The sequence below is a fragment of the Sinohyriopsis cumingii genome, unplaced genomic scaffold, assembly GCF_028554795.1.
Source record: "Sinohyriopsis cumingii isolate HCF-2022 unplaced genomic scaffold, ASM2855479v2 utg001460l, whole genome shotgun sequence".
NCBI lineage: Eukaryota > Metazoa > Mollusca > Bivalvia > Unionida > Unionidae > Sinohyriopsis > Sinohyriopsis cumingii.
This window is the reverse complement of record NW_028316002.1, coordinates 1,094,273-1,112,986: the sequence shown is the minus strand read 5'-3', so window position 1 is coordinate 1,112,986 and position 18,714 is coordinate 1,094,273. Positions and strand designations below refer to the sequence as shown.

The window sequence follows — 18,714 nt, the reverse complement described above, 5'->3', positions numbered from 1 at the left end:
GAAGAACCACTATCTTTGTTAAGATTAATACACGTTCTAAATCAAGATGACCTGTTGCAATGCAACGAGCAAGGATGGCGCGATATAAAATTGTTTAGTAAAACTACAATTAAATTTACAAAAAACTGATGTTTAATAAAATAATCAGTTTGTAAAACATAAATGGCATCCGTTTCTAAATAATATATCTGTAACTTGTTTAGACCAAAGATAAACAAGCTGATGCCTTGTTGGGGATGCTCTACAGCTAACTAAAATGTTTGCTCCGTTGTGCTAAAAATATAGGCCTGAATTAATCTATAGTACATTATATTTAGCAGTTATTAAAATAGGGAAAATATATTATGCCAGACTAGCCACATACCAGATTCAGAAACTACAATGAATGAAATACCAAATATATAAAATGCAAAAACAAGACGTTATAGCTCTTTTATTACAAGGTATATGAGGTCCAGGAGGTGAAAAATGACCATGCAGTGTTAGCAAGTTTATGAAAGGTGCGCATCTGAAGTAATGCCAAGCTGTATAATATATGCCCTATATTACACACATCAATCATAAGCTGAAATAAAGAGAGTTAAATGTTCTTTGAACAAAAGCCAAGACATGCATCTTTTTTAAGTAGCCAGTATGAACAGTGTGGAAAACCGGAGAAATTCTTTTTAAAAACAATCTAACCCTATGGAGAATACGAAACCGCAGAGCACCATCAAATGCCTTGTTAGCTTGGAATGACCTTGAGGAGACTGTCATGGTTACTGATAGACATTCTAAACCTGCCATGTTGTAGCAGTGGCCTTAGTTCTACGGGTTTCACTGAAATATTGTGATTATTCCCAAACGCCAAACTTAAAAATCTATGGCTCTGGTGAGGTGAAGATTGTAGGTTAATGTAACAGAGAAACTTTTTAATTTCGATTGTAATTTCACATAATATATTGTTTTATTTGACAGATCTGAACAACAGTTTTATCATGTTACAATGATATGAATATATAATTTCCTGATTAAATTAAACTTAGGTGTGGTTAGAGACTCCAATCTCTCTTTCTCCATCTTTCTCTGTGTGAATTGAAAATTCTGAAAAGAGAATAAACGTTTACACTGGATAAGAGTCAGAGCTTGAATGATTCAATTAATAATATTACAAAATATCTGCCAAATGTTAAAAGGGTGAGTGTAATTAATATAAACTGAGCTTTTGGGAGATGTTACATCCCTTCTAAGCGTGTCTGCCAAACCAATTTCTTTGATTTTTTGACACATACTAATACTTGCAAGCTTGCAAATTTAAATACATCACTGATTTTAAGTTTCGCTTTTCTTGAATGGATTTTAATACCTTAGGATTCATTGCAACAACATATATTATCTTTCAGGCACAACTTGTTCTACGAAGACAAATGCAACGTAAAGTAGTTTCTCAGTAAAGAAATTGTAACATTTATTGAGGAATGTTGATAAAACCATGACTCGTTTCAGCTTTAAATGTTGTAATAACAATATACAACACAGTATTGCAGTTTTTCTTTATTGTTTTGCAACCACCACTACAGTTTAAATGAATCCACTAATTTAGGACCAGACAATATACATACCATGTTTGTGATGTCTGGTATCTCTTGTAGCTGTCAAGCTTCCATTGTCCATTTGTTACACGATATTTAATACTGATACCTATCTGAATCCATGACGAAAAAAATCATGAATCTTGGCAGACACTCTCATTTAGAAGTAGTTTGGTTCTTTATTTAAATGATACTCTTTAGACATGACTGTGGCTGAAGTTTATTGCTATTCCTTCTAATCATTGTCATTAAACTTTAAAATATACAAAACGCATTGCTTGCAACTCATACTTTGTCGTAAGTGAAACATGTTATCCCTTGTACATTCGATAGGTCTGCCTGTTAGGCTAGTATGAAACTAATTGACTTATAACTTGTTGGGAAGGTTATCATTAAATTTGGTCAATCACATTTACCTTATGATATTGTGGATCCTAATTGAAGATGGCGACAACTAAATAATAAGTATGTCTGCCAGGACAGTCACCAGATCTTTTAAAATAATAATTATATGTAATGCTTAATCAAATTCTAAACTTTATCAATAGGGTTATTTATGAACAGATCAAATGTAAATTGTAAATTTAAGATCTGTAATTCATATATTTTTTCCTCTAATATTAAGTTTACTTTATATGGAGGTAACTGTCATGAAAAAGTACGCTGCATTTTTGTATTTTTTTTCGTTCTCATTGATTAATTTCGTTGATTAAGTTAAATGTCCAATATGTTATGTAAAATTTGTTAATATTTTATGTTGTGAACCAACAGACAGCAATTTAAGTTATATGTTTGTATTGGAAGAAACATATAAATCATTATGACAAAACAAGACAATAGACTATTATCTATATACTCGTGTTACGTATCCTCCGAGTGAATGTTATCAGAAATTATCTGAAATTAATTTTGGTTTCTTCCCTTAAAATAAACATGTCTACTTTCATGTTTAAGATTGATTCGACAATTTGGTTATTGATAATGCAGCGATAGAAGCTTTTCAGTAGTAGTAGTAGTACTAATAATATCAGTATTTATCAAATCAAATAATATAATAATTGTGATATATCAATGTAATAAAACTAATATATTTAGACTGAGTAAATTAAGTTTCACTCAGAATCTTTTCAAGGGTTTCCGTCGCACAGCTCGAAAATAAATTTGCATGAAATAGTCATACCCTTGTCAATCGTCTATGCCAAAACTCCCACGCAATTGTCTACAATATCATAAAATGTCATAATCAGGCCAATCGTGAAGAAAGATTAAAGACTGCTGATTTTATTATATCTTTCATCCATATGTTTGTCAGACTCGTGTCACATTAAGCAATCCAAGCGAAACCTTCTTGACAAGCTTTCAACTCTGTCGTTTTGTAACTAATCGTTTCAAGATAAAGGTCATTGGCCAAATAAATGTTATATCCTTAAATGTCAGAATTGAACAGGCTACTTCTTTTAATACTTGATCTATCCAATTGAAAGATTGAAAAGATAAATTGAATGTTTTTGATAGATGCAAAGTGTCCTTATTTTCTTTATGTTTTCCAGATCTTGCAAACGTAATCTTTTCATGTAAGTCTGTTGAACAAATCCCTAACTTTGTAAAGAAACTACGGGCTTTTTACAGTCAGACTTACATTCTTTTCTTTTTATGGCATTATAGATGTTTGAAAACCAGAAATGGTTTGTTCGAAACAGGTACTTTCAAGAAAGAATTCATTTGCTTAAGAAATTTGTTTATTTATTTTACCATATTTTGATAAATTTCTAATGTATTATCAAATACGTACTATTGTTACTTCGACATATGAGCCATGGTCTGAAAAGATTTAAAAAGGTGAAACCTTGATCAAGATAAGCTCAAAAAATGTATCCACGTTTGCAAGCTGCTAAATCCAATTGTTTTTAATCAATTGCAAATTTCTTACATAGTGGAACATATTATTCACTTTATTTTATAGGTTTATCCCAGCAATATTGATATTTGATACCTTAATCTGTATCGATTGTTGCATAACCGTTTATATCTATACACTACCTAGAACATATTTCCATCTGCACCATTATTTTATTGTGAATTGTCAATGAGTTTAATATGAGTAATTTCCTCTTCTGTCAATTTACTTCGAGCAAATGTTTTTTTTTTTACCTTGTCAGGCGAACTAACTTGGTACCGTTCGAAGAGTGAATGACTGATCCATGTTCTGGACTCTGGCTGTTAGCATAGAAAGACGAGGCAGTTTCATTTGTTTTAACTTAGATATAACCAGATGACGGCAAAATGAAAAATATCAATTTCTTTATAGAATCTTTGGAAATTTACTAAACTTTGTGGTTCTGTGTGTCTATAGGATTTTATGGGTTTTGTTGGATATATATAATGCGTTCTGGTCTGTTTGTGATAATTCGGCTCAGCAGGTTACAAACGTTGCACATAACAAATTAAATTTAAAGTTAAAATCATTTCGTAACTTTAGGCAATATTTCGACATTAGAGTTTTGTTGAATGTTTATTTAAAGATAACGTATTATTTATTTCCAATAAATTTTAAAAGAAACGATGATTGGGTAAATTCATCACTGAATAGTAATTTTCATTTGCTGATTATTCACTTGCATTAATTATTTTCACGACTCTGTTCAATGTGGATTTAAATATATTATCATACGTGAAAATTGATTAATGGTGCAAATAAATCATTTTGTTTTTATGAATACATGATCCAATGTTTCCCATGATTTTCTGTTTAAATTTGATCCCAGTTTAATTCACTACTCATGAACATAATTGCAAATTTGTTGTTAGAGATAAATTAACCAAGTCCTAGTGAAAAATGTGAACGTGCTTAATTTAATTCAAGCAGTACTGTATATATCAGGAATAAACTCCATATCCTCACCCAGCTTAGTTTTACAGACAACATCAAAACAGAATATACTAAAACAAAATTTGCCATTCACCGTATCTTCTCCTACCGATAGAAAACACAATGCTTTCTGAGCCATTGGAATACGTTCTATTTTATTTATCAAAATAAATGTTATAAAACAGTCTTTGCGCCACTCTAATTTCAAAGCCAAATATTAGAGTACTATTTGCTTCGTATCACACTAGAACGTATTACACCACATACTGAGACTTCCTCCCATCTTCACCTGCGGATTCGTGATTGTAGAATAGGCCCGTTGCGTCCTTGCAGATTGTCGTAAGATGCTACTGAGTGGATGCAAATTGTTGTCATTGTTCGCAACACTTGTCGGGGAAGAAAACGACCCTGTTAGGTGAGGAAAAAGGAGACAAAAGGACTCTATGATATAAAACACTACTCTGTTCTCTCCGTCTTACTAGGCGGGTGGCCGGGATGGGACCTGTCTAAACAAAGTACTTACTACTCTGAGCACTAGGAGGTCTTCTTAACTTTATGTTCGAACTTTCTCTGTACCTTTTTCCATCTTGATATCTTCTTTGCCCCTTTAGTTTTCTCCCGTTTTTCTGTCTCAGAATTTATAGATGGAGGTGGCTTAACGGGTCAGTCTGGAGGTATCTTTATCTGCTGAGTATTCCACCTGTGTATCACTGTCACTTGATCACCATCCACTTGTTGGACTCCGTGGTGAGGTGTGAACATGGGTGATAAATAAACAACAAAACAAAATGTAACCCCCCGAAAAATCAACTGAAAAGAACAAAATCATTGTTTGTTTCCGACGATGCACTGTGTGGCCTATATTCATTTCCACGTATCATGGGTATCCAGTCAAAATATGTATTCAGACCACTTGCCGTACCCTCTCCATTTTGTGGTCGAAAAGACTTAACGTGGGCCAGTAGCACACCTGAAAACCTGCAACATCAGGTAGCTTGCATGTGGATACTGAGTGAAGAGGACAGATTTTCATGATATACCAGTAGCCTCTTTTGATTACTAGTCACCGAAATCATCAAAGGGCGTTATTCGCTATGGTGACTTGGCTGGAGTCAGCGACACATAAATGATCGAATGCATAAAGAACCAAGGCGTCACTGCCATCCGTGAAATCCGTATCAAACGTGTCGGAAATTTATTAGACACAAAACCATACTACTTACCTTCAACACACCAACACTAAGCAAGGTAGTAACAGTTGGAACCTTGCAGGTCAAAGTAGAAATATGCATCCCAAATCCACTTCGATTTTCAAATGTCAAATATACAGTCATATCGATTACAGATTCTGGAAAGCCACTGAGGTCCTGACTGAAATGCAATCATAACCTATTTAAGCTGTGGAAAAGTTTATCACGTTTTGTAGAAAGATTGCTTAACATGAACAATGGAGAAGGAAATTCAAATGGTAAAATACGACTCAAAAATGAACTTTTCATAGAAAAATGGTAGAATCTAAAACATCCAATATGGCGCAATCTTTTCAAAGGTAGTACAGGAGATAACAAAGGAAGCACAGACCCTACAAAATCTACCAGATGCAGCAACACCTTCTAATATCCCTCATTATAAACATCAGAAAACAACAACCTCTACACTCAGCAATGCAATATCACCAAAAGCTCCCAAAATATACAGAACCTGGGAGGCAGCACAAGGGCCTGACTAGACTTATTTTGCATAACAGTTGTTGTTAAATTTGAGACATGGATGAAGCTCTATGCTCTAAGTCGACACCAGACCTACTAACACATAATTTACCTCGTACTTTATACTGATAAATAAGTATATAGAAGTGTTCACTTTCTAAAGGTCTAACCTAATTACTACATCATCTCTACTTTTAATTCATCATGAAGAACACCATCTGTCGAGGACATAACACCAAACATTCATCTGCTCTTAAATGCTTGATGTGTCTGCGGGAAATCTTTTAAAGATACTGCAACACCACACTTATAAATTTTTCCTTTAACACCTACTCTCAAAATGTTGACGGGGCTTGATGAGGAGTGTCCATGGTTGTGAAAAATAGGGCTCGCACAATGCCATGCCTTTCAACACAAATAAGGAACTGGTGCATGTACATGCAATGATCTGACAAATTGTTCTCCTTCTTTGCTGTTGGATTATGATCGTAAAAACAATGGTGACCTTCACTGCAGCTACCACTCCCCAATCTCTATAAACATTAAATCAACCGTCAATGAACACCTGTAATTGTTGTTTAGGAAACAAAGGTTTTAGGTATTGTCTTCAACACAAAACTTACCTTCATTCCATACATTAGGAAATTGAAGCTAAGTGCTTGAAAGTTCTTGATTTACTGAAACTAGTAGCACACACTGACTGATCCAAAAGTTGTTTTTAACATATATAGAAAGTTTATTAAATCCAAATTTACTATGATAGCGTTATTTATGCTTTATGGTGAAATTCATATTTAAAGACGGTTTACCCAATTCACCATCAAGCAATTCAAATATATAGTTCTCAAAATGACATCATGATCAATATTTGTGGTATGCTGGTAGATGTACCGTTGAGTTTATATGGTGTTTGAAAGTTGAAACAAATTAATTGAATCTCAATATATTGTTATAACACATACATACATACATACATACATACATACATACATACATACATACATACATAAACAGGAAGCAAATCAGGCTTTCCGTTAGTATCTATATATTTTATTTATATTTGAGTTTGCTTATTTCGTAAGTGGCATGCATCATGAAACAGTCAATAACAAACTCATTCTAGTCAGACACTCCTTAGGCGAACCTGCTTCCTTACTACGGAACCACCAGTAAGGACGTGATAGTTATTGTACCAATTAGAACTGGTCATATTGATATAAGTCGCTAATATATATTTGAGGTTAAAAATCCCCCAATGTTCATTTATTCTCAATTATTTTATTGGCATTTATCATATAAAAATATACTAGAGTTAGTATAAATGATATCTATCGGATCAAAATAAATCAGAGTTTGGAAAAATTCTTACACATGTTTCACCATCACTGTCAGACAAGAAACGTGTTACTGGATTTCTCAAATTTCGTTTCCTGATGCTTTCGTGCAACACATAACAACAGGAGACTTATTAATATTAGAAGAAGCAAAAGTACATGAATAGTTTATAAAAACAATTTTATTCACCTCATTTTCAGAACCATAGCAGGCAATAATACTGTTACTTCTGAAGCTAGCACAAATAAATTATTTGGCTTATTTTTCATTTTTTATTAAACGTTTTCAACAAAACCTTGTTTTACTCGATCAGACAATTTGTGCAGAGACGTGTTGACACACAAATACAAAAGTTGTGGTGGAAAAGTATTTCAAAGATATAAAAAACACGAAGAGAATATATAGGTAATAAATTCAAATATTTAAAGCAGAGTTAGCCACAATGGCGAATCACCTTTGAAGGTACTTTCTTTTCCCATTGAGGAAGTATATATGCCATTACGTATGCTAGTCAAACCCGTATCCCCGTATAGAAAGCAACTGCATTTTTTCTTGTTTTGCTCCTGCTTCTCCTCCCACCCTTTCCTACCCCATCAGTATAAACAGTTCTTAAAATGTGTCAACACTGTAACCTTCTTGTTTAGGGAATCAATGAGAAGGGACAATCAAAAATTGCATATTAAAGAATTCCACATAACAGAAATTAAGCTTCATTTATTAACTTATTTTTGTAATTACGTTTCATCATGAATCAAGCAAATTGTCATTGACGGAAGTTATACGACCTATTCATACATATTCTAGCAAAAAACATTGCATCCGTAGTTTGCCTTTACATTAAAACAATTTACAAGGTATCTAGTTTATTGAGGAGCAGCTGCATAAATAAATTTGAAGAGTGTATGTAAACAATTGCAGTCTTTGAAAAAGGTATTTTACTTAAAAATGGATGTGGAAATGGAATTGTTTAAATAAAAATCATTATAATAAACATTTTTTATATTCAATAATTGCTGAACCTTGAACTGTTCGGCTCATTTGTTATATAAAGATACAGCCGCCTTGTAAAATACTACCCACTCAAAATTCTCTCCACTTAAGTGTTCCAAATTAATTACTATATGTCATCTCAAATTTTTTATTCTGACTTTACAAATATCTTCCAAAAATGAGGAAGATATTCATTCCTATTGAACAGAGAGTTCGATAATGGAAAATACCTAAACATTCTCAGTCGTTATTTGGAAAGGGCATGACTGAAGTATATACCTATTACAGTAATTATTAGTAAAATTTTCTACGATAACAATAAATGCACTCAAAATGACATTTTCTGTCTTGGAAATATTATGCTAGCAATGTTCATGTGTGAAACATGTTACCGGACCCTAGCATTTAGTCCGTACAGTTCTCACGATCTTAAAGAGTTCTTAAATGACGTTTCCAGATTCCAAACTCTTTTGGCTAGAAATGCGCATGTGTGAATCTATCAAAGAAGTACAGTTCAGTCAGTACTAATTTATAGAATAGTTGAAAAGTGTATTAAAATAGCCTGACAGTTATGGTTCTACATAGAAGTAGCCTAATAACCTTTACTCCTTCCAACGCTGCCTTAGTCAGTTATTTAATTACAGGTTTTAAGAACGCATTGTAAAATCACATCATAAACTGTAAACCTCTCATATACATAATACAAAAGCACAATTGTAACAGTAAGTACGCATATAAGTTTTCAACAAAAATTAAGAAAAAGACTCATTTATCTTTCACAGTCGTTTTTATAGCTTTTCATGTCATGCGCATGAACCTGAGAGTCCGAATTGATGTGCCATAGAACACTACACGGTAATTTCCATGTAAATATATTATAGTCTATTTCTACACGATACAGAGACGCGCATCGCTTAAGTAAACACAGTACATTGCTTGCTTAATTGCCTTTCATTAGCTACGGATGGATTATTATGCTCCGGATTATGTTTAGATCTCATTCATTTGCACACTAAATCAAATGCATTTGTTTTCTTCTTCATATATGGCCACATCTGTAACTTCATCATCATAAATACTAGTGGTAGTCTGGTATGATCTGAACAATTATTTCATTATTAAATTCAGTGTGCTCTGACGTATCATTTAAACAATATTTTGCATTCATTTATACTTTCAATATTCACATTGTCATCTGCGTGATTCCTCCGAAGTTTATTTAAAAATTACATCGATAAATACACAAGGTTCCGTACAATGTCATTTCGGTAATTTGTCTTGATGGGGGTTGCGTGTCTGTGTACATTTTATATATTAATTCCTTTTGGGATGGTACGGTGTTGACTGACAAATATGTTTTGTTGGAGGCGGTAGTGACGGTCAGGCCAGGAAATACATTATACTCACTACTCATATTAAACAAATTAATTCACTGCTGAGTCCAATAGGTCATAAACATAATTGCTTAAGTTTTCATAAGATGCAATAGTGCCCATGTAACCTTTATTGTTATCATCACCACTTTGGGGTTCTTAATTTAATGCACTATTATTACACCGACTCAAGTAATGTCAAATAATGGAATCAAGTCATATTTCCTTTCGTAGTAAAATTGATTCGTATTGAAGTATCATAAATATTATAAATCGGTAAGCCTATGTTTAGACCGAGTGTTCTGCCTTTCATTGTATATTTCAAAGACAGTGTGTATTGCGCTTAAATCAAGTCCACATAATTATAAAAATTTTCCTGTATCATTCGTGACGAGTGTTTTCACTGGCTTGCTTCTTTGAATTTAGGACACAACTAGTAAACACGTTAGTAGTCTGATCATCCATCTCCGCTTTAGTGTCCTTTTTAATTTCTATTCTGCCAGGAAAAAAATTGTCGATAGATGGTAAAATAAAGAAAACATTCATTTTATGCTAACTTCGGTAAACTTTCTTATAAATTCACACAGTTATTAAACCGTCAAAAGCTCTGAACCAGTTCTTCTTGCGAAACTGTGAACGACAAAATTTTTATGGTTTTTCATTATAGCATGAACGTCTTTTAGATTTATGGGAGTGGTGCCGATCTAGTGTTAAACATGACTTCTGTTTAAAAAAAAAAAAACTAAACGAAGAAAGCCCAGGAACAGGTTCATCGATATCAGCATTTGAAAACACACAAGTGTCGATACACGTGGTAACGTGTTTTCTATAAACGTGTGAAACGCGTTTTCTATAACTGAAATGTAAGTCCACGATGATTTAAGTCAAAAATACAGTGTCCGTGATTGTGTAGATAACGATATTTACAAAAGAATATCACGTGATAACAAAATACAATCGGGAAATACATATGATGCAAGACGTGGACTGTGCTTTTGTGAGGGTAAATAAGCAGCCAGTATTATTGACGTGTTTCTATTTCATTTATTTGAGCAATAAAATAATTAAAGAAAAAGATCCCACTTCTTGCTTAGTCATAGGACAATCACACAGAATATGACTCTGCCAAACTTCTTTCGTAAGTTTCGGATTTTTTATATATATTTTGCAAATCATTTATTTGAGAAAGATCAGCAAATATAAGCATCAATATCACTTTAATAAAGAATCTTTCAAGCTAGGAATTTAACGAAATAAAATTAATTTAATATGTTTGAGAGAGGCCTAAACTGGCTCTAACTATGTGACATGACGATAATCCATAAAAATGAGAGAGAGAGGGAGATGCTTTATAATGGGTCACAAAGTTCATCACAAAGCGAGAAACAAAAATAATATTATGAAGGAAGATATGTACTTAGCTTGAAGACGTCTGCATATATAGAAGATTTTAAATTAGAAAAATCAACATGTTAGGAATATACTTCATATGCCGGTTCAAATTTCCTGTGCATTTGTTGTTTAGTAACCCGATGACGAAATATGTATTTTATTATCCTACCACATATACATGTAAATGTATAATCATTGCACTACATCAGGACGTTCACTTACGTTTTCGAGCTTCCTTAATCAAGTTGTTTTGTAAAAAGTGTCTTTCAAATATTGATATCGACAATGTCTCCGTTCCATTTCGTTTGTGATTAGAAGCAGCACGATTATAGAACTGTAAACATAATAAGTCATATTTCATATACTGTATTAATAAGTAACGTTTCAGTAGGTGATTCTTATAACGAACCTTTAAAAATCCGGTAGCTGAGGTTGTGGTGTCGTGACACAATGGTGTTCTTTGTTTTAATGCAGCAGTAATGTATATGTCTTACTGATCAGAGACACATTTTGGCGGTGTTGTAGAAGTAGGTCAATACTCACTCAACGACATTCATATTTTCTTGATGGCGTGACACAATGGTGTTCTTTGTTTTACTGCAGCAGTAATGTATATGGCTTATTGATCAGAGACACATTTTGGCGGTGTTGTAGCAGTAGGGCCAATACTCACTCAACGACAGACATTCATATTTTCTTGATGGCGCCTCACGATTTCATAAGTGTACACAAGGGAGTATACAATTGACACATTTTATGATGTGCATGTCCTAATTTGGAGGGAGACAGAGGAATGGAGGGAGACAGAGGAATGGAGAGATACAGAGGAATGGGGGGAGAGAGAATGAGAAGAAGCAGAAGACGAAAAATGATATTATTATAAATAGGGATAAAGAGGCCTCAGTAGCATCAATTAGGTCAGATATATTTTCTAAGTGAGACAAAAGTATTTCTAAATGTGATATCGCCACTGATGTGATAAACGTGGTATCGCCATTAAGGAGAAATAATTTCTCTCCCGTTGATATATAATAGTATCATAATATCTCCTTATGATAAATATGATTTTTAGCTGCAAAAGTATCTTTGTATTTGAGATTTTTATTTATTTACAGACCAGTCTTAATCCCAGTAAGAACATAAACCGAATTGTCCTAATACGTACGCGCGTGAATTTTTTTTATTTGCAAATATGTATACCTTAAGCAAATTGCATGCATGTCAATATAGTACGAGATTACCTATTTTGATAGGATGATTTATGGGGGTGGAGATCATATTTCTTTAAAGAATAAATATGCATGATTATTGTTTATTGTATGAATACAAAATCCGGTTGCCCTTTTCTTTTGGTATAATACGCTCTACCCGCTCAGTTTCAACCTAATCAGATTACTGAGAAACATAGTTCACCAGCCTAATTTTTAAACGAGCTGCTTCAAGTCGAAAAACTTCCAATTGAAGACAACACTTGTATATTCGTAAATTGATCGAAAATAGATAGCATACAGTTTATATAGAGTTTTTTTGTTTCAAAGAGTAGTTTCAGTTTTGTACGCCAGCGAGTCTATCATAAACTCTTTTGGTGCCTATATTTGTTTGAATTGACTATTGTTAACTATTTAGAGGAGCGATAAAACCCAGATGGCATTACTTTCACGAAATAATCTCAGTAACGTTAAAGATATTCAGACCTCGTTGTTGAACATTAGGCCAGATAACGGTCTGAAAAGAGAACAGAATTTCTTTCGAAAATTGCTAAGTGAAGTTACTATTCCTTGCTTGAAGCAATATTTTCGTTATATGTTAATACTCTCTCCCTCTCTTTCTGTGGTATGCAAGAAAGTGTATTTCCACCAAGATATATGGATAAATAAAGGAAGAAATGGAACAGGACGAAATATTAAAATTTGGGTCAAAAAAGGTGACCAAATTTTGCCAGACAGGATATGTGTTTGTTCCAATGAATGAACCATATTTTATTCAATGCGGGAATAATAGGTCATACCACATTTATATTTTTCTTGTTATAAAGGTGACAACAATGATGCACAAGAATTTAACAGCGTGTATTGTTCAGGATTAGGCACATGTATGACTGTTTGCATTCTATAAATCAGTCAATTTGGTCATTCACTGGGTACAAAAGTATCGCAAACGAGTCAGGTGTATGGCTCATTTGTCATATAATAGAGTGCACCTATCTATCTGTGTCGATTCCAGCCAGTTTCTATGGACATATTAATTGTGAACGATCCGTCATTAGTTATTTACAGACAATATCAGCAGACACAAGTAAAAATTGGGTATAAAAGACGACCGTTCCACCTATGATTACCATTCCCCGCCTTTACTGCCAGGAAGAACCGTAATCAAAAGGTAACCTCTCTCTCTCTCTCTCTCTTGACTGATACATTCAGACGTGACAGTTACCGTTCCTATACGACAAATCCTAACCTGAGTATGTTACATTAAACGTGGCTGTGCATCTTGCAAATTCTTAGTTCTTCAACTAGTTGCATTTCGCAGCGAATATTTTGTAACATCTAAACACACTTTTTATGTAAACTTTTAAATGTTTACTCATGATAACTTAATCTTCCAGTCCTGAGAGAAGCTACAACTATATTTCTCTACTTGATTCCCAAATTTACCCGACAGAGTTATCGTGTTAAACACACGTCTTTTCTTCTCGTTTATATATCAATATATGCTAAATTGACAAAAACGGTTTCTGTCTTGACGCATAATCCTTGTTCTTTTTCTTCAATTTTAATTTAACCCTAGCATTCCAATTTTTAAATATCTTCTCTGTTATAAGTATAATCTTACATGAATACAGTTTCCGCCAAAGTTTAAAACAAAAATGTTCATATGACGTGTGTACATACATATGATTTGCACAATGATAACTGCTTACTTATAATTTATACTAGAGTTCTGGCAACCTTAACATTTGTAGTAACTTAATTCCTATACATTAGTCTTGTCCAAACTTTAGTTGCTTAACTTAAGTTAAGACACAAAGTCTCATAACGTCTGAAGATAACGAGAACGCTAAAGATCAAAAGGGTGTTATGAAATGTTTACTGAGACTGGGTAAAACCACTGACTATTCCTGAGCTACCAAACATTCTTTCACGTTTCGCAAACAGGTATCAATCCCAGTATAAAAGAGGTGCAGAGCCACTATGATATCCACATCCAATATGTGCCTTACATAATATTAATTTTCAAAACCTCTTCCTTTTAGCACAATTGGACACAATGAAGGAATTCATTTGCATTGCTTTCACCTTCCTTGCTGTTGCCAGCGCCACATTAGGCAAAGGTAGCTATGGTGGTGGATTATTGGGTGGCCTTGGTAACATCGGTGGTTACGGTGGTTCATATGGCGGATATGGAATCGGAAAAGGAGGTCTAGGGTTGGGTGGATATGGAATTGGTAAGGGAGGACTAGGTCTTGGTATAGGCCAAGGTGGTCTTGGTTATGGTGGTTATGGACTCGGCCAAGGAGGTGTGCTTGGTGGCGGTCTTGGTTATGGTGGCTACGGATTCGGCAAAGGAGGAGTTCTCAGTGGTGGTCTTGGCTCTGGAGGCTACGGACTAGGCCAAGGAGGGGTTCTCAGTGGCGGACTTGGTTATGGTGGCTACGGACTCGGCAAAGGAGGAATCGTCAATGGTGGTCTTGGTCATGGTGGTTTTGGACTCGGCCAAGGAGGAGTAGTCGGTGGCGGGCTTAGTTTTGGTGGCTACGGGCTAGGCAAAGGAGGAATCGTCAATGGTGGTCTTGGTTATGGTGGCTATGGACTCGGTCAAGGTGGAGTCCTCAGTGGCGGACTTAGCTATGGTGGCAATGGACTCGGCGGCAAAGGAGGAATCATCAATGGTGGTCTTGGTTATGGTGGTTATGGACTCGGCCAAGGTGGAGTCCTCGGTGGTGGACTTAGCTATGATGGCTACGGACTCGGCGGCAAAGGAGGAATCGTCAATGGTGGTTTTGATTATGGTGGTTATGGAGTTGGCCAAGGAGGGATCCTCGGTGGTGGTCTTGGCTTTGGTGGTTATGGACTCGGTAAAGGGCAAATCTTGAGCGGTGGTCTCGGATTCGGTGGTTATGGAATAGGCCAAGGAGGAATCCTAGGTGGAGATCTTGGTGGCTACGGACTTGGCAAAGGCGGAATCGGCAGTGGCAGTGTTGGATTTGGTGGAATTGGTGGATATGGCGGACACGATGGTTATTACTGAATGAAATAGGTGCGTAAATTATGCGTTGATGAGGAATCCAGTGTACAATGTCGTTCTTATAGATTTGTTAATCATCACAAACACTTTATAATATCCTTGTTTTCAATATGCACTCAGTCGAGATAGCACACCATCTTTAAAATGCTTTGTTATTCTTGAAAAATTGCAGTACTGATTCAATGTTGGTGAAGACCTCAAATTAATTAGGATTATATGACACAATGTTAGCTGTTAACAATATGGAAATGCGTTAATTGCAATAATTAATTAACATTTCTCTTGTAGTAGATGAAATTGCTGAATTTAAACAATAAGTAATTTTGCCATTGTAAAGATCTTCCTTAAATAGAAGAAACACATACCTTTTCCTTTGTTAACAAAATGTTGCATGTAAACGTTTGAACAAATGTGAGATAATATAAACCAGTTTATTGATAAATTATGAAGTCAATGTGTAATACTTTTAGATAATGCAAATACCTTTATTCTGGATTCAGTCTGATACTTTATGGAAAAGAATCGTTTACAACTTACAACGTTTTGATGCAAATAGAGTAAAATCTTTTACCCCAAAAGCACCACCGTAACCGATGTGTGCTGATGTGTTCGTGAGAATTGACTCCATAGCATGATGGTTAAGGATCCAAACTACTGAAAACTCTCGGCTCTTTGGAATGAAAACAGCTCTATATGGAAATGTATAAAGTGTATCGGTTTGAAGGATATGTGTACCTTTTTTAGTCCATTCTTTTGTTTTTATGAAGGCGTTAAATATATATTCATATATGGAAACGCTCGATAAAAAATTAACTGGTGAGGTCCTGTTACTGAAATCTGATTCAAAGTCAAGAGCGTCAGACACCATATGCATTGTTGATGATTCATTGTTATTGTTGATATTCTTATTGTTGATATTCTTCTTCTTGTTCTTGTTGTTGTTCTTCTTCTTCTTCTTATTATTATTAATGTTAATATTATTATTATTATTATTATTATTATTATTATTATTATTATTATTATTTCTAGCTTCATCGTTGAGACGACATTGATTGTGCCCCCATTTAGATCAACGTCATCTTCCCAGAAGCGGCCTAGTATGAATATATGCTGATGAGAATGATTCCGTGATATTGTAATTTATTGTGTGATAAAACATGGATTCGGTATTATCCCGTCTTTGATCTTTTTTGTTTTACCAGATTAAGATACATATACTAATATATATCCGTCTATCTTTATACCTGTCATTCTGTTAGTTTCTTCTGCTAATCAGTCTTCTGTATACTGATGAATCTGTATGCATCTACACTCTGTATAACTGAGAGACGAACTGGCTTTATTTAATATCAGTGATTACATGAGTTCAATCAATATCACGCATATCTATATCGATCTATCTATCTATCTCTCTATCTATCTATCTATCTATCTATCTAATGTTAAAGGTAATCAAAATAACATATTTTAAAGTTTAGCTATAAATAATGGCATTATAATTTCTAACATAGATAAGAAAAAATGTGTGTATATGCATGCAGTCGTGAACGTGAATATATGCACATGTATGAACACATCCTTGTACATGCATATATGCATGAATGCTATGAATGTGTGTACTTAATGTAAGTGGGGGTTAGTTCGATTTGATTTCTTTCAGCAAATGATGTGAAATTCGAAATATATCCCATCGTAACGTTTTACATTAATATGGTGCTCAAGAAGGACTTATGTAACCGGTCTTAATTTCTATATTAATATTTTTCATGATTAACAAAAAAAATGTACGATAATGTAATCGAAGACTTTAACCAGATGCCCCGCAAAAACCAACCAATCATCGACTATATTGATTAATCTGTAGACACCACCGATTTGTAATTGACACGTTATAGACAGTCCAAAATATAGCATCATATATTGATTAACACAAGCACAGGCACAAAGACAATATGACAAATGTTTGTTTTCACCATATATATATATATATATATATATATATATATATATATATATATATATATATATATATATATATATATATATATATATATATATATATATATATATATATAATTGTACAGATAAAAAATTGTTAGACACATTTAAGCCATTACAGATCAAACACTATACAATCTTTTTTCTTTTTTTGTAAAAGTAAATGTAATGAATGGAAGTCATTTTTATTTTCCACCCCGGATTAAATTACAATATTTTAAAAACTTTACAGCTATTTTGTTTCAGTTCCTTTTATTCTGCAGTCAACTTTTTAGTTACATGTAATTATTTAATTCGTGTCTTACCTGTGGGTAAGATCAAGTTAACATGGATTAGACAGAGTTTTCTCTGACTTGGAAACCGTTTTATTATATTTTATTTTAGTGTCCATTTCCACGATACAACGCGATGCACATAAATCATATACGGAGAAAAATAAAAATTTTCAGGATCTTTTAAGACAGGGGTGTGCACTAACTTGGCTCCATGGAATAAGACAAGCTGTGAAAAATATAATAAATAATTTATTTCCCTGAAAATATATTGTAAGAATAAAAAAATAACTTACGGTTTCAAGAATCAAATCCAAAAATAATCCAAGAATAATCCACGAATAATTTTTTAGAAGTCCTAATAATAAAATGTACTGATGATTTCAAGAGCGAGCCTCGACGAAGAATCCAAGATGGAAGACGATGACGTATGCTGTAACCTGTACCGTCTTAAAGCCTACAGTTACTTGTAAAATCACAATAATTAATCCTAATACAAGTTTTATAAGAGATGTTGTTTTTTTTAAGATTTCTGTATGAGCACAACATATTTTAAGATAAACGAATTAATCTTTTAGAGTGGAAATAATCTGAAGAAAAATTAACATATAACTCAAAAACTCAAAACTAGTCACAACAGAAGAAAACAACTTGACATCAAGTGTTTAAAATTCCCCCCCCCCAAAAAAAAAAAAACAAACTATGAGATCTCGCTAAGCATCACTATTAATAATAATTATTTCTCAATTTTGGAAATACCTAATTGGGATATAGAGGCTCATGTGATTTTGTTTACATAGAAAAATCACGTAGCTCCTGTATATTCTTGATAAGAACCAAACATTTTACTCAGAGAATAAAAGTTGTTACTTGACGCTCAATCTAGGCCATGAACTAAGTCAAAAATAGAAGCAATGTTTTGTATTATTAGGTATTTATAAGTCAAACTGAATGTTTTAG

General features: G+C 33.7%; 1 protein-coding gene across 1 annotated transcript; it reads left to right on the top strand.

The window, feature by feature from the left end:
• Positions 1 to 13,587: 13,587 nt before the first annotated feature.
• On the top strand, positions 13,588 to 16,650 carry LOC149772465 (uncharacterized). Its single transcript, XM_089947776.1, has 3 exons — positions 13,588 to 13,618; positions 14,493 to 15,496; positions 16,514 to 16,650. Exon 2 carries the CDS (start codon positions 14,507 to 14,509, stop codon positions 15,485 to 15,487), a length of 981 nt encoding a protein of 326 aa, XP_089803902.1. The 5' UTR covers positions 13,588 to 13,618; positions 14,493 to 14,506; the 3' UTR covers positions 15,488 to 15,496; positions 16,514 to 16,650.
• The last annotated feature ends 2,064 nt before the right edge of the window (positions 16,651 to 18,714 follow it).

Bases quoted from the DNA above. Each gene is read 5' to 3' on its own strand.
- LOC149772465 (XM_089947776.1), top strand. From the start codon at position 14,507: ATGAAGGAATTCATTTGCATTGCTTTCACCTTCCTTGCTGTTGCCAGC.